Here is a 26,783-nt window from a genome sequence, read left to right on the forward strand (position 1 = left end):
TCATTTAGGAGGATTGTAGCTGATCATCGGCGGATAAACAGTAGTTCAATTTTTTATCCAAGAAATGGGCCTCATTTTCCGAATGTTCTCATCCGGTCAGTAAACTCGGCTCTTTTGATACAGTCCATTCTCAGCAGTTTCTTCTTTTTTTAGTTCCAGTGAGCGCAGATAAGGTGAGCTTCTCTTACGGTAGACAGACCAATGACCTGATGTCAAAGCGAACTAAAGATGGTCAAAACCCAGTTGATGATTTGTATGCATCGAATGTCGCGCGTCTCTCGACGGTCATACAAAATAAGCATGAAAGAGATAAAAACGGAAGATCTGAAATTATTCCCATTATCAGTTGTTTTGTTCTTATCAGCACTCCAAATTTGGCATAAAATCGTTGCACACCAAGCTTAAATGATAAAACGAGTGGCGAAATTTTATTGCGTTCATTATTGTCCTAGAGCCGAATACACACAGAAAGTAGTTCTCTCTGATTTGTTTGCTGTACAGAAGTCTTTGTTTATTCCCAACTGGTTTCAGGACAAAATACTGAGTAAACCGATTAGGCATAAAGTCACTGTCTGCTTGATCTGGAACTGAAAGAATTTGTGCAGTTATGCGGTTGCCATGCTAAGTACCAAAAATATCTCTGTTCTTTCTTTTCATTACAGCGAATATCGTCAATTCGACCTGAGAATCCGACAAGACCATCTGAGGGACCCAAGAATAAACGTGTGTGATCAGGCATCTACATCCATAGGCTTGCTTACGGGTGCAAAACAACGTGCTACCAAGTGTCCAAGTACGGGGTGGCAACCTCTCAACTTTGAACAGCAGGCCAAATTCGATCTAAGCAAAGGGTTATCTCAGAGGGCGCCGTTATTATCTGCCATACCCCGACCACAACAGTATCAGATCCCTCAAGGAACCAATCGTGACATTCCAGCAAGTGACAGCACCACACGCACTTCCACCGGCGTCACACAATTCAGTGTCAGTTTTGAAGGGATTTCTGAGTCTGGTCCTATGGGGACACGACTTAGTCCGGTGGGCAGCAGTTGTTGGTCTTCTGAACAGCATATATCCCAAGATTCCTCTTCACTAATTAGTGGCAGTACTAATTCGGTTTCCGCTGGGCGTTCCATGAGTTCTGGCAAACAGCAAACCGTTCAGGGCCATGCACCTAACCCATTGCAGAGACAACCCTCTTCAGGAACAGCTGGATCCGGGGGTAATTATTCTCTGGACACACATCACTTGCAGTCGGCATCCCATTCGGTCCGTTCTGCGCCTCTCTGTCTTGGAAGCCCAATCCAAACAAGATACTTCCGTCAGCTCACGCTGGACACACAGCCGAACCCGCAACAAGGAGGGCCGACGCCACCGTCGCTGGTGGTTAGTGACCCAGAAGAAGAGCAACACAGACGGACGCTTCAGATGTGAGTGACTGAGGATGCAGACATGATAAAATTCAAAAACTTTCCTTTCAAGAATTCATTTTAGATGAGATAATGAGCTGCCAAAATTAGTTTTTACCTAACGCACAGTCCTATCTGCAAAACTCGAACGTGGTGGGAAATGAACAAAAACGTGCTTGTATCCGATATATTATTGCAGAAAAATCACTTGAATGAGGTTGGGGAGTTATATCGTTGAAAATAAGGAGCTTGATTGAAACAAAGGGATAGTTGAAATGAGGGAGCCAAATACAACGAAACATAAAAAGGGGAGAATACAAACGTTCATCCAATCTTGAGCAAGACCGGAAGTATACACAATTCAAACAGAAACACAAACGCACTTATACTTTACCGGATACCATAGCCTATAGCATACTAAACTGGTGTACTACCAACAGCTACGGTATGACAACCGTTTACTGAGCACGAGGTTGCAAGACCGGTCATTATAATTTGTTTGCATCTATTTACACGTACTCAAGTTTAAACAAACCTTCGCCACTTCTACATCAATTCGAACTGAAATCTCCTGGGTAGCATCGCCTAACTCATTATGGAACTCTCAAGAAATGCCAAACGATAAATTTGAGAAATAGCACTGTTAAATCCATCAGGAAGAACCTCATCGGTGTGGGACTCAGCTTCTCATGTGCGACGTGGCCTAAGGCGTACGAGTGCTCAGTTATTGTGGCATCAGTCCGGTAGGCAAGAGTTCGATGGTTTCGTCCGCGTAAGCTCGTCCCTTAGTACGTGTACCAGGGGAAGGGACAGGGAAGGTAAAGTCCTTGGATTTAATGTTTTCAAGTATCCTACAAGTACACATGTGCGAACTTAGTGTCATGTCTTATTCATAATGTCTGCTTTTCTTCTTATCTTGTCACAGATACGTGTTCGCGGTTCGGTGTGTTGCTTACCCCATTTTGTCTCCTATAACCCAAGGCCCAACCAGACGGTATTTACGGGTAAACAAAGATTATTTACTCACACTAAAAGAGCGCTTCCAAGTAAGTCCACACAATCGCATTGAGTAAATTTATATTTACGGAGGCATGCGCATGACCAAATCCCAACAGAATGTGTAGAAACGCCTTGATAGACTGAACACTAATCAGAGTGGAGTGGCACAGCTTAAGAGGTCAGAGCGTTGGATGTTAGCTGGTTGTTTAAAAGAGGCCAGAAGTGTTGACTAACCAGCGTTTACCAAGCAATTCAGAAAATTGAAAACAGTGCTGACTAATAGATCGCAACCGAAGACTGACAGTACACCTTGTTCTTCAGTACCGAAAGTTGTTTCGCAGGCGCAACGGGCTTTTCCTGCTTTCCGTGCATTTAATATTCCGGTCACGTACGGGGACAAGGAAATTTCCAATCACCTAAATTGTTACCTGGCACTATTTCACACACTTACTTAAGTGGACTAAGTTTCAAGTTTATTTCGCGTGGTGCGTGAGCAATCACAATAATACGGTATTGGATACCGTATTAGAGGAGCAGCCTAGTTAGCAGTGGCCATTTATCACTGACATTCCAGGTGTAGCCAGATCGTTATATTTCTTGAATTTTCGCTACGGCTTTGCAGCTAGGTTTTGGTGGTTGCCGATGGAGACTGTACAAAGTCACATGCAACCCTCAGGAAAGCACTTGATGTTTTCTTGACTATAACGTGTCTATTGGCCTTTTACTCAGATAAAACCTGATCAAGACCTCTTCGGGTTCGAACTTTAATTTTTTGCCTGGTTTGATAAGCTCGGTGTTAGTAGCAATAATGGCTCAGTGACTGACGTTATAAGTCAACTTACAGGAAATCCAGTTGAATTCAGTGAACTCATTGCAGGAAGATAATAATGTCAAGTGTACCAAGTGTATAACTTGTTACCAGTCCTTGTTCCATTCGGGAGGATACATAGATGTTCAGGCCCTTCAAAAATGTCAAGTTCTAACCGGTTCATGCATCACGCCTCAAGTAGACAAGGCTTACAGGTATCAAAATACATTTGGTGAATAGAGCATAGTATCAAGTCAAAAGAGCGTTCAGATGGTGATGGATACATGGAACGCTCGCATGCCGTCACCATCCTGTTCGTTCGTGATTATATTTTGCGGAGTAATTTTTCAAACTGAAATAGGGAAAAATTACACTGAAATCCTTGTGTTACATAATGTTGGGCTCAAATCAACTACGGTTGCTTTGTGAGTAAGGAGCTGAATCTTATTCGGCAACAGCTTTTACCCATCAAGCACTGAAACCAAATCTATGATGAGAATTCTATACCATGTGGAACAAAAACTCAGCAGGTGGCTGCTTCACATCAAAAGATGCCAATCAGACAGATAATGCTTGCTAAGCTCAAAACCAACGAGGCGGCACAAACTGCCGAAATGAAATGTTCCCAGCAGAGAAAAGTCAATTTATCGTAGAAATATACATGGGTGCACTGTTTTGCGCAGGTAATGCTCCTTACTTCAAGTTCGGAAAAAATTAAAATCAAACACACCCATTCTAAGCTCGGGGTTTCCAAATACTTTTTTCTTAAGCTGGTTCGTTATCAGTTTAAAAAACAACAACGAACTATGATGGCAGTTGTAAAAAAATATGCGTCGTTTCAAATATGTGAATAATGTTTGTGATATGATAGAGTGCGCAATGTTTGAACTGCATGCTTGTATTAAGGAGAACGTACACTGTGATTATGAGCATCTTTGTGGACATATTTCAGAACGCGTTGTTAGCAGTAATGGCGTTTGTCGTTTTGGAAAATACTGCTTGCACTTTCAAGCAAGAAGTAAACGGATTTGACGTCATTCACAATGATTAATGCCTAAGTCGACATAATGCCAACCATTTCGGGGCTTTTGTTGTTCCAGTGAATTTTGCCAGAACGCTTCCCGTCATTTTTGTCATTCACATGTTTAACCTCGCAACGAAGAAAATTGGTGCATGCGGTTGCGTGACGAAAGGAAGCTAGTTTCAAACAAGGATGGCAAAATTAATCTATAAAATAAATAGGTGTAAGAAAATCAGTTTAGGAAGCCCACAAACCTTGGAAAAGTTGAATATTCCTATAGCAGACAGGAGTAAGGAATCCGTGGACCGTAGACTAACGTGGTAGGTTTAACCTCGACATAACTTACTAATGTGTCAGGGGAAGATCAGAGAAAGTCCAACAATGTTAACGATAATCTTTTCTTGATCCTTGCTTCACGCGAACTTCAACCCGAAAAGAAACGAGAAAATTCATTCGCTCGTTTCTCTAGGAGTGTTTAGTTGTGGGCATCATGATTTGTACTTGTAATATATTATCTGCGCAAATTTGCGTTACAAGCAACTAACATCTTGAAGTTAATAAAGTCGTTTGGGCTGTAATTTAGCAGTCACTCCCACAATCGCTTCTTGATGATGACACGTTTAGCGGACTAATTTTGCCATCTGGTAGGGTAACATGCCGTTTTTTACCTGTTCTATGTAGCGAATTCTCATTCCTCAAACCCACTATTGGTGAAGGGGTTCGTCATCAACCCAGTGTACTTTCAGTCAGTTGACCAAATGGATTTTCTTTCGCGTAATTTTCAACGCATTTCGCGCCTTCCGTCTTTTCTAGGAGACTCTGAGTATAAAATTAGCACCGTCCCACTTGATAAATCCTGTTTTGTGGAAAACAATCATATCGTTTTGGACGATAAGTACCAGTATGCCGGTTGAAGTAGCCTCACTATCCGGGTCATAGCTCTGAGGTATCCAGTAATCTACCATGTCAACAGACAAGCTTACACCTGACAGGCAGTTCTACAGAAGTGCTATGTTGCCCGGCATACCCATAACAATGAGGCGTACAACGCGTCAAGTACAGGAGCTGTTGCAAGTGCCAATTTGCTAAGCCACGTCAAACACGGAAGTTGGATCATTCTGTTTGAGCCAGCATGTTTTGCTAAATGCAGCGAATACTGTTTGTGAGGAGTTTTTGGACGAATGATTAGAGGGAAACCTCAGTTGTCAATTAAGTTTCGCTACTTATCACCACTTAACTAATATTATTCCATTGGAGCGCGAAGCAGAATATTGACATGGAAAACATGGTCTTGTGGAGCTCTCATACAAAGTCTGAGATCATTTTAAGGCTTTAAAATGTTGACGCTTCGTCACTTCTGGATGTGATTTCCCGTTTTATGTGACATTCAACTTCCAGTTGCTCATATTCGAATATGACAAAACAATTTTTACACTTGTGAACCGAGGCAGTATTCTGTCTGATAGCATGGGCCAATCACGTGGGTTCTGTAACCGTTATTCTCCATAGATCGATCATGTATCAGAGCATGCGTGATTGATTGCTGCTTTGGGTTATGGAGAGCATTGTTTGGCGGACTGTCACTGAAAGTTACTGTCTAATGTATAGAGCAGACTCAGCAAAATCAGTGATCATGGAACATAAACTGATCAGAGTGCAGTCGGTGGTCACATGATTGATCGCAGATATTTGTTGGGGTCACCCTTAGCGGCGTTAACTTTTTAGTAGCAGACACTTTCAAACTGACATATAACAGAGGTTATCTCCTGTTACATTGGAAAAGTATATAGAGAACGGAATATCTCACGCAGCACTTGGGGGCTTAGCAGATGATCAAATGGGTGGTCTATTTACCCAGATCCATAATCAATCTGAAAGCCATACGATCCGCTTTGTGGACAAAGCGTCCCTATTTTTGAAAATGCTTGCACAAGAATGCTTCTTGGTCATCTTAACTTGTTATTATCTCGGATTTGTCCACCAGGGTGTGTTCGGGTTACTTCAAAGCTCGCCAAAAACTTGACCTAATTCCTCGTTTCAGAAGAGCTTGATAAACAATCGGAAGTTTTTATTTGGGCAACGCTTCGCTTTTGACACAAAAGCTTCATCAGGCCAAGTGAGGAGGCCACCAAATTGGCCAGGTTATAAGGCAGACGGGGAACCATTCATTAAGTCCTCTTCAAACTAGATCAGTGTGAGTGCCAATTAACGGCTCTTGTCGGCTAGTGTGGGTGCCAAAATCTTGAATTGCTGGGTTGAAGGTGTTCCAAATTAGTTCCAATCGCTTTTCGTTCCTTAATCTTCCAATTCAGAATGCTTCACTTGGAGATTCACTTGATGACTTTGTTGTTGTTGTTGCATTGTTGTTGGTGTTAAGCAACATCTAGCTGAGGGTCCTTATCTGGAGATCGTCAGTGCGAATATTACATCTCATAATGAATGGAAGTAAAGCCGAAGTTGGGAGATATTTGCGGTCCTTGATAAACCACTTAGGGCAAGGCAGCTGGTATCGATTGTACCCGAAAAGTGCAATCCAACCACGACTTTAGGGCCTTCCAAAAATCCATAAACCAGATGTCCCGGTGAGACCGATAGTAGACGGGATAGGTTCCCCACCGCATGAACTGGCCAGATTCTTGGCCGGTATTTTAAAGCCCCTCACCGAGCAATCTAGTGCTTACATTAAGTATTCATATGACTTCGCCAACAAAGTAACGGGTGTCACTGTTGAACCAGATGACATCCTTGTAAGTTTCGATGTGAATTCGTTATATACAAATGTGCCAAAAGGGGATTCTTTAGAAATAGCCAAGCGATTGCTATTAGCGGACACCACCCTTTCAGAACGGACACAGCTTACGGTAGATGAAATAGTGGAAGGCATAAAAGCATGTCTGAATCTCACCCACTTCGTCTTTGATTCAGTGGTTTATACTCAAGAACAGGGTCTATCAATGGGATCTCTAATATCCCCGGTTTTGGCAAACATATTTATGGAAGAATTTGAACAGAGAGCTTTAGCCGGATTCCCATACCCACCAAGGATATTCTGGCGTTATGTAGATGACACTTTTGTCGTGATGAAACGGGATAAGTTTAGTGAGTTTTACAACTATCTCAATGAACTGAGCCCAGAAATCAAATTAAGTATGGAGATAGAGTCAACCTCGGGTAAACTGGCCTTTTTAAAACTGCATGACACATAAGGTTGGGGGAAAACTAAAGACCACAGTGTACGAGAAGCCCATCGACACTGGGGGAGTTTTGAACTACTTGTCTGCCCATCCGAAGTCGGTTTTCGCCAGTATTGCCTCATCAATGTTAAGGCGTGTAAGGGCCCTGTGCATAGAAGAAGCTGATCAGACGGTGGCCCAAATTGAGGTAAAGAACAAACTTTGGGGTAGTGGATATCCAGCTAGCTTGATTAAGCATCAGTTGCGGAGGGTGTTCGTACCGGTAGCGAAGCCCAACAGGGAATGGATCGGAACAGCTGTCATTCCATATAGACCAGGGACATTGGAGGTAATTCGAAGAATTCTAAACACGGCCAACATTAGAGTAGCTTTCCAGGGGGTGGGGAACACTCTGCGCTCTGCACTGGTGCAATTGAAGGATCGCCTCCCGGCAAACAGAACCAGGGACTGTGTCTACGAAATCAAGTGTAATGACTGCACTAAGGTCTATATAGGACAGACGGCCAGGGAACTACACATCAGAGTCGGAGAGCATAGTAGAAAAATAAACAAGCCGCCGAGAAACGCAGATGGATATCAGGCGTTACTGAAAGACTCAGTGATTGCGGAACACGCAGTCGACACGGGACACAAATTAGATTTAGAAAATGTTGAGGTTTTGAGGCGAGGACTACGGTCCACGTCACAGACTGATCGCCGATTGTTTATCAAGCTCTTCTGAAACGACCACTTCTCAATCGGTTCAAAATCTTTTCCAACTGATTGACCTAATTCCGGTTTATCCATTCTTGTTCCGTGCTGATCGCTGAAGGCATAGATTGCAGCTGATTTCACTCCAATCCATTGGGTGACAGTCTGCACAACAGCATTGACAGTTTCAGTTGGTGACTTGACTGGTTGGCCTTTCTCGAATCGAGTCACTTTGTCTCTAAAACGCATGTTTTCTTGGGAATTCAGTAGCGGTATCCAGTTCTGGTGCTACCTAATGAAGAGTTAGGAAGACCCTGCGTTCTCATGGTGACAGGACGATCTTATGTTGCAGAAACTGTGGTCAACCAGAAAATTCGGTGCATATTCTACACTCCCATTGCTGATCGATGTGCTTTCCATAACTGGATCGCACGGCAACTGCAAAAACGTTTTCATTGCCTTCTAGGATGAGCCATCTTTGAGAAGATGAGAGCCTTCACTTTGACATCTGTCGTCAAGCTTATACTAATTGCTTTTATCACAGAGAAACAGTCATAAATTTGACCATAGTCTGGGATACGTACGGCCTGGTTGTGTGTGAAACGGGAAAAAGCGAAAGTAAGGTACTGACGATTGTTTCCTTGCTCTCATCTCACTCCTACATTCAAAGGATTACTAGGTTGATTTTTTGGCTTCCGACCGACAATCATTTCTTATCGTGACATTTGCTTTCCTCAGTTCCCTAAGGTTGCTTTTGGAATGGAGCTTTGTAACCTCATGGTCGGTGATTTACGTTTGCTTACAATTTTGTGCCCTCTACGTACTTACGACGATGTTGTGCTTAGTTGGGACGCTGTGTTCTTCCCTTCCCATTATTTTCACGCCTAAACCTGTATAAGGAAGATTTTGATGTTCGCGTTCTGGCTGTTCCAGAGCTTACTGCTCCTTGAAAAAAAAATCGAGGGTTGTTTTTTCCCTTTTGCAGTTGCCGGGTTCTTACGTGTGTGTCTCTAAGCCAAACAATTTCACATGCACTGGAGTTCATTCCTCCCAAATGAAAGTCTACTGATGACACATTCGAATGAAACGTACTTATGTGTAGTTCCCTACATTTGTCACTCACGTTTGCAATCATGCTATTAAAAAATAACAATACCTATCATAAGTAAAAATAACTGTTGTGTACGCCACCTGAGGACCACTTGGTATGACACAATATGATCCCTCAATCAGTAATTCACTTAATCAATGGTTCTTTTTCTTATTGGTCGGTACTCATCCAACTAATCAATAAGAACTTCTCACTTGGTACTTGTCTTCAGTTCGACACAGGCGACAATCCTCAAGCATTCAGCTCACGCTATGAAGGCGAGGCAAAAAGTCGACCAAAAGTTTCTAGAACATCCCGGTGCTCTCCAGAGGATCCTTGATACATTATGCCAGTTGAAATCAACTGGTTGATGCCGGCCTTTCCTTGAAAGCGGAGTCCAGAGCTGAATTACTTGTGCGGGTACTTTGTTACACATTTCCAGAAGTCATGGTGCCATCTTATTTCACTTTACCCGTTTTATGAACCGACTTTCCTAACATGTTGGGTCACCAGCTGAGTGATTTATTCAGTTAGGCAGTTGAGCGCATATACTATGTAAACGAGGGGAAAGTGCTGGGACTCCATCACAACCGATTTCTTTTAAGTTTACTTCGAGAACCCTCTGCGGAGGTCTGGTTAGTCCAATAAAGGCCAGTAACTTCATAGCATGTACACATCGGAGGCATACGGATTCACTTGCGCAAGTTTATATTGTGCAACCAGAAAAATCTTGTCTTAAAAATTTCGAATGTGACTACATTTATGTTTGATATGTCCGTTTTGCTTCTGGTTATGTGGAACAGATGACGCTGTGTGTAGCAAAACGGACTGCCTGTGATTCTTGTCAAAATCCCCAAAAGATACTGTACAGTAATTTATATGGCTTTTTAATTGCCATCTTCATAATTTCTAGCATCTAGTGGAGTGCGTCAATGATTTCCAATCCAAAATTTCATTCAGATTAGTGACTGCTGTGTTTGTCAAATCGCTCTTGCTGGTGTCAGCAGGGGAGAGAAATCGTTTCTTAGATTCGCATGACTGATATTGGCCTGAAATATGCCGGAATATTGGTAACGTGCGCGTTTATTTGTGGTTGGTCAGGTGATCTCTGATCTGCTCGTTCAGTTGGGCGACCGATGGGCTAATTTTCGTCAGTATCAGGGGATCAACATCAATGCGCTTAGCTTTGCATTTTACTGGAAACTAGAAAATGACTTACTTGAGGTGACCTATTGTGGACTCCTGGCTTCTGAGAAGCAACATGGATAGCAAAGACATTTATCAGATTCCGATTTTGCGAAGGAGATGCAACATCGGCTTTTCATCAGCTGAACGGCATGAAAAGATGATCGTTTATCTGTAACATTCTTTCGGTTCCTAGCTGCTATGCCACCCAAAGGAAGCACGAGGACAGCGGGTAGTATCATTTGCCAAAGCCTAGACAGAAGTTGAGAGGCGGAGGTCGGGTTCGAACCACTGACCTTTCGGTCAGTAAATTCACCTTCTATCTACTAAGTCATGTCACCCCCAATTGAACGGTTGAACAACATCTAGGTTGTAGCTCTTTGGAGGTTATATATATTTATGTATGTATGTATACACATGTTGTCTTCTGACTGCTAAGGTAATTTTGTAGGTAACCGATGATTCTCTCTGAAGGCGCCGTTCTTATTCCATCTACTATATGGTTGACCGTTTGACTAATGAGGTCCACCACGATCTTCTCAATGAACCTTAAAAGTTCATGTTTGTTTATATACATGTTTGTGTACCGCCGCTACTCAGACGAATGTAGGTCTCAATGTCAAGGAAATACTGGGTTGGCAACCAATGATGTCGCGGTGTCATCGCTTTTACTTAGTGTTGTACATTATCCGAGAGAATTCGGTTTCCCTGGAAAAAACCGTGGAGTGATTTTTCTGAGGTGTCTTATAAATAGCGATTCATTGAACATAGCAGTGGTTAATTAGTGAGCAAGCTTTCTCGCCAAATTGACTGGCGTACGATCTAGGGTGCGATGCTCGTCCCTAACAGGAGTCAGTCTATTTACTTTTTACAATTTAAGTTGGGTGCATAAAATTAGCTTGTTGAGAAAATCAATGTACGTTGTTTATAATCCAAAGGCCACCCAGCATGCGTTTGAGTTCATGTACCAGGGGCACACAAATTTGTTACAAATTGGCCGCAAATGGAATTAAATCATTGAACAGTTGTGGTGTATGCCATCTAAACTCATGTACTCAGTATGCGACGTCTATTCGGAAGCTTAACCTTATTTCAAATAAAGCCTGTTAGCTAGACTATCTACTTCGTGTTTTTTGGTTGAGCTGCATCCCTGGACTATTATAATGTACCTTAAACAATTTTCGGTCACTCATCACTGACCATTTAAGTTGTCTTAGAGGCCGGTGGTAAAAGCCAGTGTTAAAATCCTATAGGCTGTCTTTGGAATTCAAACCCGACTCGGGCTATTTAGGTGTTTAAATACAGGAAGGCATTTCTTCTAATGCGAATTTAGAGAGATTTTCTCCGGTGAAACAAATCAGCCCTAATGTTCTCTCGGAGATATGAATTAAGGTACGGGTCAAACATCTAAGTCAATTATGTTTTAGCTGGTTTTGTTGTAAGTTTGTGCTCCGGTAGGATATGGTTATCTTTGAGGAAAATGATCATTCCTGGGTGATGTGGCGAGCGTTAGTAAACCCGTCTTGAGCTATCAACGGGACAGTGCTTTTATACTAATCACTACTGAGATTAGCGGAGATGTTTTAAAGACAATTTTAGTGACTATTATTAACTATTGTTACTGACATTGGATCAGTTCTTGGAATCTCATTTGTATAGAGTGGGTACTTAGGGCAACAAGCTAAAACTCAGTAGTTACCCAGAATGATCGCCTAGGACAGGAATCCAATTTTTGAATAAAATGTTTTTTTAACCTAGTGTAAAGTAGCAAATGTATCGGCAGTCTAATTCCATCAGTGATCCATGAATCTGATCGTCTGTTCTGATTTCTTTTTTCAGTCATTCCTTAAAGGAGAAATGGCCATCAGTTGCGACGAAGCATTTCGGAACGCAATAAGTGATTTCTTCGAGGTTGTGTTGAAAAGTGACCGGATCGCAAGTATGGTCAAGTCTGGTTCTTGCTCCATGTACGACCTGCGCGAAGTTTTCATTACAAATATCGAAAGACGGGTATGTATTGACACCTTCAGACTTGATTTAATTGTTTGGACAGTTTAATTTGAAAGTTGGGAGTTTACAAGATATCAAGTTTAAGTAGTTCGTTACCAGTAATTCTAATAAGTCCGCTGCAAAATGTGCGCTAGCCTGTCTATAATTACGCCATCAAACGACGAATGCACTGATATTTATCGCAAAAAGTCCTCTTAAAATATCACCATAAAACAGTTGCCTTATTGCCAGAACGGGTTTTACTTAGTAATAGCTCCCTTGAATACCCAGTTCTATTTTTTGTAGCGGCAGTTTACTGTTCGTGGTTGGGGCAAAAGTCAACCTGATTTAGTATGTACAAGATGTTTATCAGTTACTTTATATGTAACCAGTGGTTACCTCGTCGAGTTCACGCCAAATGCAATAACTTGTTATTTACTTACTGGAAGAAATTTGAAAAGTAAGCACAGTGGAAACAGATTTTGCTGACCTATACGCCTAATATGTTTTGTGTACTGGGATTTCAGATGTGACTTTATATGTACCAGTGGTTACCTCGTCGAGTTCACGCCAAATGCAATAACTTGTTATTTACTTACTGGAAGAAATTTGAAAAGTAAGCAACGTGGAAATAGATTTTGCTGACCTATACGCCTAATATGTTTTGTGTACTGGGATTTCAGATGTGAACTGCATTTAAGGTGGCGTTACGGGAGTTCTTGGCACTCCATGTGATTCGACAATAGATGAGAGCCGATAATATTATCAACCAGACCAAACTGACAGGCCCATAAAATTTTGTTTGCAATTGTGAGATTAACGAGTGAAAGCGTCTTCAGGACGGGATCCTGAAGCCTAACGAACTGCCTTTGATTGCTTGGTTTAGCGCACTTGTCAAATAAAGGATACCAAATGGCTGTTGCAATGTCTGTGGGAGGTAGTTGACATAATCAACCACAACTGTGAATTCGGTCACAAGAATACCATTACACATGAAGCATAAGCTTAATTCTTACATTTTACAGAGTGTTAGACACCCAGATGTCTGGGATAAGTTAGTAAGATACAGGTCAGTTTTAGTTAATAACAGTATCACCAATGATTTGATTCTAACTGAGAATTATACGAAACACCCGGTGTTATGATTTCAGACTATTCTGGATTTCCGCAATATGATGAAAACGTTTCAAAAGTTTTCACCTATCTTTGGTACTGGATTGTACGTCCCAAGCTTCCTTGTATGTGTGTGGCATTAAAGCTCTTATGGCTTTTCTAGTTGTGAGAAAATAGTAGGTTCTTGTTCAAAAAACGGTAAACTCGAACTCGTTTGTTCAAGAGAAAGGAAATTTTTGATCGGAACGCTGTGGGATATGCCTCACGTCTTTATCACCGAAGTCCCCTGTGCAAAGCTATTCAACATGTAGTCCAGTTTTAAACGAGTCTGATGTATATCCATGCTTTGTACTAATGCTCTGGGCCTGTATTCCTTGTTGAACGGTTCGTAGGTCAAATAAACCTGCAAAACAGCCCAAACCTATACAGGTGTTTTTACAACAACAAACTATCACTACTAACATTCTTTTCTCATTTATGTTTTGGTTAGGGGTTATAACAATAATTATCAATTACTTATGCTAAGGATTTTAGTACCCGGAATATTTATCCACATAGAAGTGAGCTTCTAAATTTGTTGACTATTTGCACCGTAATCACGTTTCAAGAACTAAAAAACACAGATTGTTCGGATGGCGATTGCTTGTCCGGCCGTCAGAATTAGCAGCCTCAAATTTTGCAGTTTGACTTGTACAAAGATTAGGAACGATCCCTGTTGGCATCAAGTGCAAGTTAATCAGGAGGAACACTTTCATTACAAGTTTCTACCAACTCGTTGCTTAGTTTCAGAATCAGCAACTGATCGAAGGTTTGTCCCGAGAGAACGTAATCAGTGCATGGAAGATCAAATTTGATCAAATTTGTCGAGGTGGTGAGCGACCGTGCCCTGTTGCCATGAAACTAGCCGTTCCCCAACCAGAAGTGGTCTCTCCGACGAAAGAACAGCTCTATGAGCTGTTAATGCGAACACTATCCGTTGAAAAGTACGAACATCAGGTTCTATTCAACGCATGCCAGGTAGGTTAAAATAGTCTCGTATCCGATGAAGTATGTCCTTTTAAACTTTCCTCCCAATTTTTCAGTTTAAGGAGAGGTGGAAATAAAAAAAACCGAGATTGCCATGGGCGTCAAACGCAGCGTGAGAACTATTTTATTTTTAGCTTGAGTTCTTCCTCAGAAAACAAAGTGGTACTGCCTGTGTCTACCGTGTCAAAAATACAAATTCCGCGACCGCCCATAGGACAGTCATGAGGGTACCGTTGTGAATTTTAGCATCCAGAAGTTGAAGTAGTTTCCGTTAAAAAAGTAGTTTTTCTTGGGTTGGTTTCCGGAGAATTAATATAGACATGGAGATAGCTTGTGAACGCAAGCCTATGTTTGGATAAATTGCATGCATGTGTTCACAACTGAAAACATTTGCTATAAAACTAGCACAGTTTCACAAAAATTACGAAAAAATATACTTATCAAACTTGAGCTGATAGCACGAGATGTCTCATAAGTATGTAACATTTAGATAGAACACCAGCTGCTGTGTGATAAATGGAGTCTCTTGTGGTTGCACAGAGAATGCCGACCTAACTAGGATTCCCCTAACATGTCCGTCAACGGACAAAGCTACTTTGCGTTTATTATACTCAAGGAATGACTTTTGTTCTGCCTACTGATGTTACTGGATTGGCCATTCTGCAATCCTGGTATCCACCCGAGTGAAGCACCTCAGACCATAGTAGCGCAGTGGGTTTATAAATCTGCAGGCCGGAATCAGAGTCCGGAATCGAGCTAATGGCTGCTCGGGAACATGAGTGGAAAACCACCGTCAAAATCTCATCTAAAAGAGAGAGTTAATAACCAGTGGTCGAGGTGACCTGAAGCGAAAGTGCCAGTAAAATATCGTTCAAACATCTGTAAATGACACCGTATTGATGTTTCACATTTACAAAGGTCGTTCCTTCCTTTTACGTCAGTTTGTTGGAATAATATTGCTGTGATTTATGGGTTGGGTTTTGGTTGGAATATGTTGCTTGCCGAGTGAAAATAAGTCCGTCATTTCGGAGGATCTCTGATCACTTGAATGGACTTTGAAGTGCATATTCACCGGAAATACTATGGCAACTACGTGTTTATTTCTAGAGTGAGACGCCTTATCAACGTTTTCTGCGGTTTAATACCCTTTTCTATTTTAGTTCAAGGTTCCTGCGATCAGATTTCGATAGCTTTCCCCGTTGGGGGACCCCCAGCAAAAGTAGAAAACAGTCAACTTAGGCAGTTATTGCACAGCACTCATCACAACATATAACGGTCTTCAGTACGGCCTCCAGGAATATGTGCTTCCGGTGCATGCACCTCAACATTTGTAATGTTGTGATGTCAACTTATGCCAAGAAAAACGCAAAATTAATAATATTAGTTAGGCCTTATTGAGTGAGCTATTACAAATTTGGCTAACTTAGTGGCTAGAATTCCAAGTTCCGTTGCAAAGAAAAGTTCGAATGTGATCATAACAATAATCTGAGGATAAGTGATTTTAATTGTCATGTACATCAGTGCCTTTTAGCACTATTTACAATTCAGCGTTTCATTACAGTTGGTACGCTAGATGATTGCCATGCTGAAGATTTTTCTTCCAATCAAAGAAGTCCAAATAGTTTGTACTTGTTATCTTTGACTCAGCTGGACAATGCTGATGAGCAAGCTGCTCAGATTCGTCGAGAATTATCCGAAAGGCTTTCACTCATTGAAAAGATGGCTAGAGTAAGTTCTTGTGCCAATTACGCCCAGTTTTGTGTTTGTAAGTTTGCTAGGGTGCTGAAATTTCGGTTTCTTTTCTTGTTTGTGTGCGGTGATATTACACACCAGGTAATAACAATTTCCCAATAAGTGGTGTAATTATAGACCAGCTTCATTAAGTCTGTCTTAGCTTTATTCTAGTTGAACCGATAGCACTGTAGTGCTGGTGTAAAATTTACTCGTACGAATTGCTCTTTGTTATGTTTTTAGGTTAGGCGTTCAAGTGATATTTATATTCCTAGTGCTTTCAACACTTGAATGCATGTGAAATAGTTGAAAAGACGAAATTCCCTATGATTGAAAACAGACAAACTGCATCAGTCTGTCCTTCAGGCAGAATATTACTCGAATGCTGATGGTTTAGATGCATCCCCAAATCCTGTGATTAGGTGAAATCGTTCGGAATTGTCGGATGATTAGAAAATTTCCCACGGTAGAAAATTGGGTGGTTGTGTGACGTATAAAATTAATTAACTATTTGCGGAAAAGCCACTTATCTGAACAGTGGTCAAGTGACCGTCCGATGGCCTGCATTCTATCTGGATTTTTCACCAGATGGAATATTGTTTTGAAGGTCCTACTGAAATGCTTCAGTAATATCGTGCTTATAGTAGTAACTTCTCGAAGTCGGCAGAGATCAGTGTTTCCTTACCCTTGGATTTACCCTCGTATTAATTGAGGTGACTTAATTTGTGATAACAAACCTAAGTATTCATAATATGGAGTGACATAGCAGTTTGTCGTATACTCTTCATTTGAATCATAGGAGCGGTCATATCCAAAGTTGGTACATAAGGAAATGGAATCGCAATATATCGACGAGGAACGACTGAGGGTCAACGAGCTAATTCGTCGAGTAGACGCCATTCCCGTGATAAAAAGCTATGCTGGAGCTTCCGGACAAGTTCAGCGCCGGTTTCGCAAAAAAACCATCCGTGGTATGCTTTCCAAGTTTGATGACAGCAGAGTGAGTAAAAGCGAAATAGAGTTAAACGCTGAGGCTGATCTGTGGTCTAAACAGTACGGCATCGAGTCAGCGTCTGTGAGAGGGGCGTTCGGGTCAAGTTCTGCTATTTCCGAGCAAATCATGCCCACCAAAGAATTAATTGCTGGTACACTCCACGGACATGGGATTAGTCGAGAGGCGATTCGAATGAACTTTTCGCTTGATGTAAGTAATTCAGGTTTTTGTGAGATTTTATGTATTCAAATATTGAGACAATAATATTACTCGGTCAGTGGAACTCAGAAAATAATAACATTCAAAGTCACCTTCGATCGAATACCCTAACGCTGAAATTGCTCATATTCGACGTTTAACATCAGATCAATCTTTGCTCTCTGGGAAGGAACTTTGTACCGCATAGCTCTTTACATTTCATCAACCTCAAAGTGTCTGTACCGACTAAAAATTTCAGCTGCATGCATTTGGAAAAATTGAACCAGCGAATAAGGATGACTTTGACGTTACAAAAGCTAACCAAAAGAAGGGGAACAAAATTTGTTCAGGAAACAGAATTCAAAATAAGAATTGCGAATAGAAGCTGGATGAAAAAGTGCTCCATGATATTTGTAACTTTGCTGCTGTCAACCGCGAGTGTTGGAACGAGGAACCTGACAAATGCTGGGCTCAAATATGCACTTTATTTAAGAGTCAAAAATTTTGGCGGATTTTTATGAAATTATTTGGCAAAACAGATATTTTGCGGTGAATGTTGCATTAACTGGTCAGTTTAACTTGTCGGCTAATGTCTTTTAGTTGTGAATTCAATTTTATTTAACTGGGTACCGGGAAGAGTTATCTGGTAAAATTAACAGTTGAATAAAAACGAATTGAAGCAAGTCCAGTTGTTCTGATGAATTGAAGGTCAAAATGAGATTAGATTTGATGCTAAAGTAAAGAATGTAAGTGAGTGATTTGAAAGCAACCAGCGTCATATAGGGTGTGTACTCTATTTTCGGACCGAGGCAACTTGTACTTTAATGGAATGTTTGTTTATTGCGAATTCGTCCTTAAATGGCACTATATAACTCCTCGCTATGTGAATAGATTGCGGACTGACGCAACTAAGCCGCATGTGGCCCAATTTAGCAGAAGAAACGAGTTATGGCTGTAACTGAAAAGGTTGGTGCCTTAATTATCTAAGCATCATGTGACCGCGGTGGTGATAATCGGTTATGCTGACAGAGAATAATACTTCTGAGCGTAAAATGCTGACCTCTTGAATGAGTAGTTCTCTTGAACACCAGGACTATTTCTGGTTACGACAAAGCAACCGCTGAAATGTTTGGGTTCTTTAGAAGCAACTGAGACGCTTATGATTTCTGAGTGTGAATAGACCACAGAACATGCCGAGGTGTACTTTAGGTTTGACCGCTACTCACAGACCAATGGTTTCATGGTTTCTGCCCTCTTCTACTTTCGATTGCTGTTGTCTGCGTTTCAGCAGTCTGGTTGTAATTCGCCTAGGCGACACATGCAATGATGCGACACTTATCTGAACATTTCCGTGGTTTGACCAAAGCCATAATTAATAAGTTCCACCGTTCACTTTTTCAGATACTGATTCACCAACTTCGAAACGTACGAAACATGGCGAACAAAAGGCTTTATTGCACCGTTGAACTAGACGGAACGGCCGACAAAAAACGGACCGAAACAGTTGAAGCAAGATCTCCCGTGTAAGTTCAACACAAAGTTGAATAAATATAAAATCCTCACCGGAACTATCAGACTGAACGCAATGTTTGAATATATTTGGCCTTATTGATTGTTTTGGCTGGTCTTAATGCACTCTTCGTTATTTAACAGACAGATTTCTACATAAGTCTAGTAATGAAAGGGGATCTATGGGGAAAATAATTTCATATTAAGAACAGCGGTTACATTCCAAAAGTCTTTCTCAAGAAGCAATCAGTTCACTTTTTATACAGCTCCTTATTTAACTTTTTCTCCATTGAGATTTAATACAAACCACACAGAACAGGTGCGTGCGCATTGCTATCTTCAGAGCTACTGAATATATCATAACGTAATGATAAAGGCCAAATTCGGCAAAGATCCCGTAGGACGTTATTCGTTCACTCAAATTCCACCCCCATACAAACTTATGACAACTCCAAAAAACAAGTAATCCAAAAGCCTTGTGATGATACAGTTTATAGCGTTTACTGTTTGGCTTCTACGTTTCCATGCCGTCATACAGTTAAACAAATCTTTTGAAAATCTTGGAGAGTTTGAGCGGGGTGTGCGAACGAATATTTGGAGTAATATAAGTTTAATGCTGAGAAAATGTGGACTGAAATATTCTTGAATTTACCGAGCGAACACCCTAACACCTGGGCTGCCGCGAAGGTCACCTCACTTCACATATGTGCTATGGGCTAAAGCATGGTAAAATGACGGCTGCGGTCCAATGACGCAATCGGTGAACGACAGCAAACTCTACAGTAGACCGGACAGTGAAGTCTGCAGGTATCAAGATGGAACGGAGGTTGCGAGTTAGAGTCCCAGCCTAGGATTGTTTTTTTGTTAGTAATGTACACTTGGGTCCACTTTCGAATAAAAGAATAAAAGAAATGCCATGTCCTAAATGGTTGCATTCCTTATTGCTTCTCCGTGAATCCTTATTCGTTTCCGCAGTGACCTAACCTAATCATTCATTGGAAAACTTTTCCTTTTTTTTACAGATGGGACACAACCGCTGAATTTCAGACTTTCCAGCCGCTCCCACTTGCCAAGGTGCGGTTGCATAAAGAATGCTCCGGACCTCTGTCCCTTGAAGACAAGGAAATCGGAAAAGTGAGCTGAATCCTTAGCCTTAATCATACCCGTATAGCTTGACAAAATTATAACGCGCAGTCAATCAAGTCAGCACACATATGTGTCCGATTCACGTGTCTGAACTCTAAACTCTTCATGCGGGTAAAGTCAGCTGTTAATTGACTGTGAGCAGCTTAGACTTAAAAGTATTATACCAGTGTCGAGAATGAGGTGATCTAATGGTTATGATCAATGCATTGATGCGCTGTGTTTATCGTGTGGGAAAATCAAGTTTCAGACAGGCTTTTAGCAGAAAGCAGAGAGGAAGTTCCTTCACGATGGAAGTGGAATATCCAATTTGTCGCCCAGCTGAATGGCCAAGTGCGCGGCGAGTGATCCTCCGTAGGAGCGCCAAATAGGTTACAAGTGAACTAGTTAATATCTACTTCAAACCGTGCTTAAATGTTGTTGGATTCATTAAGAGCTGGTTTCCGCTAGATTATTTTAGTTAATTATAACTATTCGCTTGGGGGAAGCTAATGTGATTCCCGCCCTTTCGTTGTGCTTACTCCTTTATAAGTATTTCTGCCTCCAATGGGTGGCTGAGGGATCAAGTCAGATGCATCAACATTTCCGGCATAATTCTCCATCTCAGCACACTGTATTGAAATTGTTAAGCTAAACAATTTTGCATGTGGTGATAATGATCCATCTTGTGGCGGGTGGAAAATACCGCCCTAAGCTATTTCGAACAATTACCTATACTGATTATATGAACACGGCGTTGTCGTAATCAGCCGCTCTTACCAGTACAACCTTTACTCCAGCGATAAGAGCGCATGATGGCCGAGGAAGGCCGTTTGAATGACATATATTCCGTCCCACGAAACGTCCCACGAGGAAAGCTGCCGCAGCAGGAGAGGTCTGGGCACCGTTTGGGCCGATTCCATCAGTTATTCAAATGAGCAGTTTGTAGAAATAAAGGATCGACAGTTTTGCCCGTCGTCCTTGCCCATGGAGTTATAAATCATGAGGACGGTTGAGCTTATCTTGATCAACCAGCATTCTGCGAGCATAAGATGATACTGAATTGGAAGTCAGCGCATGATCTTGGCCATTAACAAAAATTAGAGCTTGTGTTACCCCATCAAAAAAGGTACCACCTGCTCTTGGAAGAATGAGAGGCAGTTTGGGTTAAAATTTTTTCACGACAAAATATTATAACATAAGGTTATCAGGCCGCAGCTTACTTCAGCATTCTTCCAAATAACGTGACCGATTACAGTGAGAAATGTCACAACAACAAAGCCGAGGTAATAGCCGGCTGCGGATGTTTCGGTCAACTTCGTGGAGTGGGTATCTTTTACTTCCAATCACTAGCTATTTTAATTGTCGGAATTTGTCCCTCAGTTCTGTCAATATTCACAAACTACGGTGGTTTGTCCCAACCAAATGTTCCCGCTGCGTCATATTGGCACTGTGCTATCAATCCTTTGAACGTCTAGGAGATTAAAAGATGTCTCTGTTCAAGTTTGCTACTTTGGGTGAAAACAATGCCACTTTCTCCCACAATCGTCAGTACACACGTGCTATTACATTGAAAAATAGTATGATTGTTCGAAAAGCATGCTCAGAACCAATGGATTCTTGAAAGATATTGAACTTCGAAGGTTTAGTCCCTTCTTGAAACATTGGATTATTGGAATAAGTTGTTTGCCTTGTTTGACATGAGCTTAAAACTACGGAATGCTGCTGCACCAGTAAATAAGAGAAAACCGATACATCACGCTTAAAAATCAGCTAGCTGACGTTTGTCAGGACTTCTCTACGATGACGGGCAAGCTAAGACGGTTCCGCTAAATCTAAACACCACTGGTATCAGCATCGCCATTACATATATATATATATAGTGAGCAATGCATATAGCGTAACAGTGCGACCTTACCGCCCGATAAATCGGTCGTTGCCCTTGTGTGTAGGAGATATACGGGAACGTGTGAAAAATACTAAAATATCAACTATCACTGTATGTTCAGAAGATGTAAAGATTTACCTCGGTTTGTACGTCACCATCATCTGTTAGTAAATTGGTGTTTCAAGTAGATCACTTAGAAGGAAACTCAACCTGGTATGCATTCATGCGCTTGTTTAAAAATAATAAAGTTTCATTTCACACGATCATATCCGAGCTTTTTTGCTCACTGAACAACGTTATTCAGATTACCCATTGAGGATAGTTAGCACCTCTGAGAACTTGGATACATTCATATTTGCCCGAAAATATCAGGGGTAGTATTTGCAGCTACATAGACAAAATAATTAATGTATTGGACAGGAGATGGTGGTATACAATAATAAAAAAATTGTTGCCTTGAATGAAAAGTATTCAGCTTTTCACTTAACGGAAAACATAGACCAAACGCTGATTATGGAGATAAAGAGTGCTTGTTCAAAGCAGATGTTATTTTCAAGAACACTGTACATTTATCCGCTTATCTTGCAGTTTTGAAAACAAAATAACAGGTTGGGGTTGCTTTATCTTGGAGTAGGCTACATATGACATAAAACGCTCAAGCGTCCCAGCTAAAACCAGTATCCATAAATAAATAAACATTGTTTTTCCCTAAATTTCAGATAGTCCTCTACCCTTGTTGGACCAGTCCACGTGTTCCCACTTGGTTTCGACTTCTGCCGACAAAACACTGTCATGATATACTCGAATTACAAATCTCTGTAACAATGCGAAGGCCAACCAACTGCAAGTATGCGAACCACTGCTGGATACAGGGTAGGACAACGTTCAAGAAGTGGAAGCGAAGATATATTTGTCTAATACAGGTGAATAATATCGTCTGTTGAATTTTCACATTTTGATACCTTTTATAAAACCTATAATCTGAAGCGGGTTGCTGAAAGGGTTTTATTCGAGGCCGTATGGGTGGATAGCTGCGTCGGCAAAGATCACTCTTAGTTGTAAATTTTCGACCTTACGTAACACACTGGATATTTATTTTGCGTGTGTATCCTTGTGGCCTGCGATGTCAAAGATAATTTTTAGGCCACCCTCTCTGTTCAGTATTAATCAGTTATCCAATCAAAAATCAAAATTAGCCGTTAAAACGACCGAATGTTTCAAAGACATTTATTTGCTCACTATTACGACCTCTATTTAGCTGCACTGGGAAAGGCCTAATTATGGTAGCGATTCTACGCAAAAAGTACAAGTAAAACAAAGTTGCTGGACGTGAAAAAATGCAATACAAAAAGGGACCTTTCATGCACCTCCCGAATAAATTGTTGTATCTTGCTGTCAATCAACAAATCCATGTCAACTTTACCGCGCAAATCCGGTAATACCGTTAGGGTAGATACATGTTTTGACGGTTGAGAAAACGAAGTTTTTTCCTGCTTACCATATCTTGTAATCCCTAATAAGAATGAAACAATTAAGACTGTACGTTGCTCCTTATTGGGGCTTCAAGTGGTTTTAATTTTTCCGCTGGGAGGCAAATATTGTAAATAACGCATACTAGATGTCTGAGAAACAGCAGCCAGTCCCGCGTGAGATTCCGTGAGCGAATATGCTGTTCTGGTAGCTTGGACAAAACAATGTGGTATGGTTTATAAAAATGCGCAACAAATGAATCATTTCTATTAAACCGGTAGGACGTTTTTAAGAGGGAGGCAGCGAGAAACTACTCTGGATCATGTTCTGATTCCCAGTTTTTGCCGCAGCTATATGGTCTAGCGTGACCCAAATAGGCATTCCCTTTAAATGTTCATGAGAACTTTTGAACCACATTTTTGAACCACCATTTTTCATAGCATTTTGGCCCATTGAAAAGTTATCAGATGATCCAAACGTGATGTGGACGGGACTATGGCCTTTTTACTCTTCTCTGCACTTGAAAGTTTGTTTATTCGATGGTCCCTCCTAGTAATGTAGAATTTCTCTTAACCTGAGGGTGGGCGAATCCAGTGTTTTATCTGGAGGAAAATAGAGACTTATGAAGTCATAATGGTTCTGCGCTAACGATCTCAATGAAAACTTTATGACGTTATCACTACTATACGGAATCTTTTACGTTGTCCATATGTTATTTCATTTTAACAGGGTATTTTAAACACCCATATAAAAATGAGACGCTCTTTTACGTTTCTCCTAGCAGTATATCCGAGTTACCTTGTAATGTGATGCAACGGGCAAAGAAAATATTTTTGAGTGAATATATTGCACAATATGACTTGAATGGAAGACTATTGGTGATCAAAATCTCTAGTGAGTGGCGCAATATCCTGTATGATTGCGCGGTAATCATATTAATGATTAGCCTTGCGTTTCTGATAAGTTATTACGCGGGAGGTTGCGGGGTGAGTTGCCCTGGAGGCTGGCGATGTGCAAACTGCATGAAAATGAAACTGCCGTATCATGATTCTTGGCCTTCTGAAGTAGATGAGCTAGTAACGGACTCTATTTTTTACCTTTATATTCACAAATAAAAGAAACACTCAGGAGTAAATAGGGAAGTAAGTCGCTTGCCAAAAATAATCAATAAAAAATTGCGGAGTTGTATTTCACGCTATAACTTTGTTGCAGCCTAATAGTATAGTATATATGTTAGGGTTTGTAATACCTTTGTATACTACAGTTTGCTGACAAAAGTTATGGGAATTTGTGTCAACTTCAATGAGCCCTTAAGCGTAAGTGGAATCTGTGGTCCCAGTCTACACTGAAATGTGCAGACTACCTCAAAATGTTTACATCCACCCTTTCCCTAATCTTCTGCATGCATTTTAGCAAAACACTGGCAAAAACCCCGTACAAGTGAACTCATAAGTGAAATCACTTTGAAAATAATATCCGGGTTCTATCTACGAAAACGGGTTGCGTTTACCAAAATTGTTTTTTATTTGGAAAAGACCAAAGATGTAAAACCAACACAGATGTGAAACTTATTGCGAAAGCTGTATCGCAGTGGTGAAAATTGAAGGTCAAAAATAAGAGTGTTAATGAATCAGCTTATCACAAAGAGACTTATGCCCCGAAAACAATGAGTTGTGTGATACAAAACAGTGGTACATCGATGGGTTTCAAATGGAACAAGCGCTGATAGCCATATGGAAATCATGAGAAAATGGTACACGTTAACAGACTAAAATATTCTGAGGCCTAAGTTAGAGATTATACTTGTGTACAACCATAACTAGTCGACAATAAGTTTTATTGAGCGTTCAATTGTAGCCAGAAGGAGGTAGTCCTTCACACGAATCAGAAAATTTAACCTAAGGGTATAAAATTATGTACCTTAAGAAACGTGCACATAAATCCAGTATTATTTGCAGTAACTCACATGGTATCAAAAAAGGTGAACTAATATGAACTATCTTATTTAAAAATTAGTTGTTTAAGCGCGTTCTTAGTTAATTTTTATTTTATTCTTGAGATATCATCCCGCAATACATACTAGCCAAGATCCCTTCTTCCGTTGGGACTAACTCCTTGTGGCATCTCACAAGGCTATCTGAAAGCCCAAATCCTTCGTGTTTTAACCATGAGAATGGTGGTTAAGCACGTTTGTGAAGTTTTTACTTCTACGTCGTGTTTATCAGCTCTTCTTTGATTTCAGAAAAATGATAGCACAGGTGATAATTAATAAATGTAAAGGTAACCAGTTCTCAGATTTTTATGCAACCAACTGTTTGGACAGCAACTGAATTAGTGAAATAATAGAGATAAGATAATTGGGTACTGCTATCAAATCGAGTGCAAAATTGAGTTTTACGAGATGAAATCTATGCTGTTTTGAACGCAAGAGGTCCCAGAATGTAAGTGGGGCTTTCCAAACTCACCAGACAAATGCATATTTTAATGTTTAACTGGACTAACAGATACTGTATTCAGCAAGTTAAATTTTATTCTGTCGCTTTGCGGGACTTCAGTGGGCTTAAGTATGAGAAGCCATAGTAAACTAATAAATCAGTTCCATTTTTTACTGTTTTTATTAATAAATTTGTTGTTTGCAAAACTGACTAAGTCTTATGCCTTTGGTTTGGTGACAGGTTTCTCAATACACATTTGTTCTTGCGGCCTATGGGGAACAAAAGTCTCATCCTACAGAATTCATGGCCCTTGATGGTTTCACTGTTGACTACTGTGAAAGCCGTCCTGGTAAGCAGTTCGGAAGTAACACTCTGTAGCAAAATTATATTGATCTTTAACGCTAAATTTTCTTGAAACTGTCTAACTCAGTCGTATTTATAAAGTGGGAACATATCAGTGAATGAATATTTTGCTTCTACGTGCATTTTCAAATATAGGGCAAACTGTGTGTTGAGAAATTTATGAAGCCTGTTAGGATATAGTCTACAGGTTCTACTTTAGTATGCCACTGCTTCTTGTTGAAATCACACAACTGTAATTCGTGAACTGATAACAAAAATCAAACACTTCGACAAATTCAATAAATGCACTGACCGATATTATTTATTTGAATAAAAGTACCTCTTTGTATGCGCCAGCTTAACGTGATAGAGCGCCTGTGTAAACTTTGTTAGGCCTGGAACCACAGGATGGGATTTTGTTGTGCTGATTTATTTGTATGCGAAGCTGAGCACAGTTTGATCACCGGTTAACAAGCTTTCCGATGTAATAACCTAAAGTGTGAACCAGTACCGCGAAAAATATGGATTATATTTTATAAAGAAACCAAAGAATTGCTGGTTTATCACCCT

General features: G+C 40.7%; 1 protein-coding gene across 1 annotated transcript in view; it reads left to right on the plus strand.

Annotated features, from left to right (window-relative positions):
- Positions 1 to 618: 618 nt before the first annotated feature.
- T265_11143 (hypothetical protein) overlaps positions 619 to 26,783 on the plus strand; it is a gene marked incomplete at both ends in the record, with an annotated part of 70,521 nt that continues 44,356 nt past the window's right edge. The window contains 11 exons of the mRNA XM_009177724.1: positions 619 to 1,430; positions 2,335 to 2,455; positions 6,787 to 7,384; positions 7,470 to 7,618; positions 14,282 to 14,515; positions 16,172 to 16,252; positions 17,055 to 17,459; positions 18,849 to 18,970; positions 19,979 to 20,090; positions 22,686 to 22,889; positions 26,112 to 26,220. Of these exons, the coding sequence (XP_009175988.1) occupies positions 619 to 1,430; positions 2,335 to 2,455; positions 6,787 to 7,384; positions 7,470 to 7,618; positions 14,282 to 14,515; positions 16,172 to 16,252; positions 17,055 to 17,459; positions 18,849 to 18,970; positions 19,979 to 20,090; positions 22,686 to 22,889; positions 26,112 to 26,220 (2,947 nt within the window). The remainder of the gene's footprint in view (positions 1,431 to 2,334; positions 2,456 to 6,786; positions 7,385 to 7,469; positions 7,619 to 14,281; positions 14,516 to 16,171; positions 16,253 to 17,054; positions 17,460 to 18,848; positions 18,971 to 19,978; positions 20,091 to 22,685; positions 22,890 to 26,111; positions 26,221 to 26,783) is intronic.

This window comes from Opisthorchis viverrini, assembly GCF_000715545.1.
Source record: "Opisthorchis viverrini unplaced genomic scaffold opera_v5_453, whole genome shotgun sequence".
In the NCBI taxonomy this organism is placed as follows: domain Eukaryota; kingdom Metazoa; phylum Platyhelminthes; class Trematoda; order Opisthorchiida; family Opisthorchiidae; genus Opisthorchis; species Opisthorchis viverrini.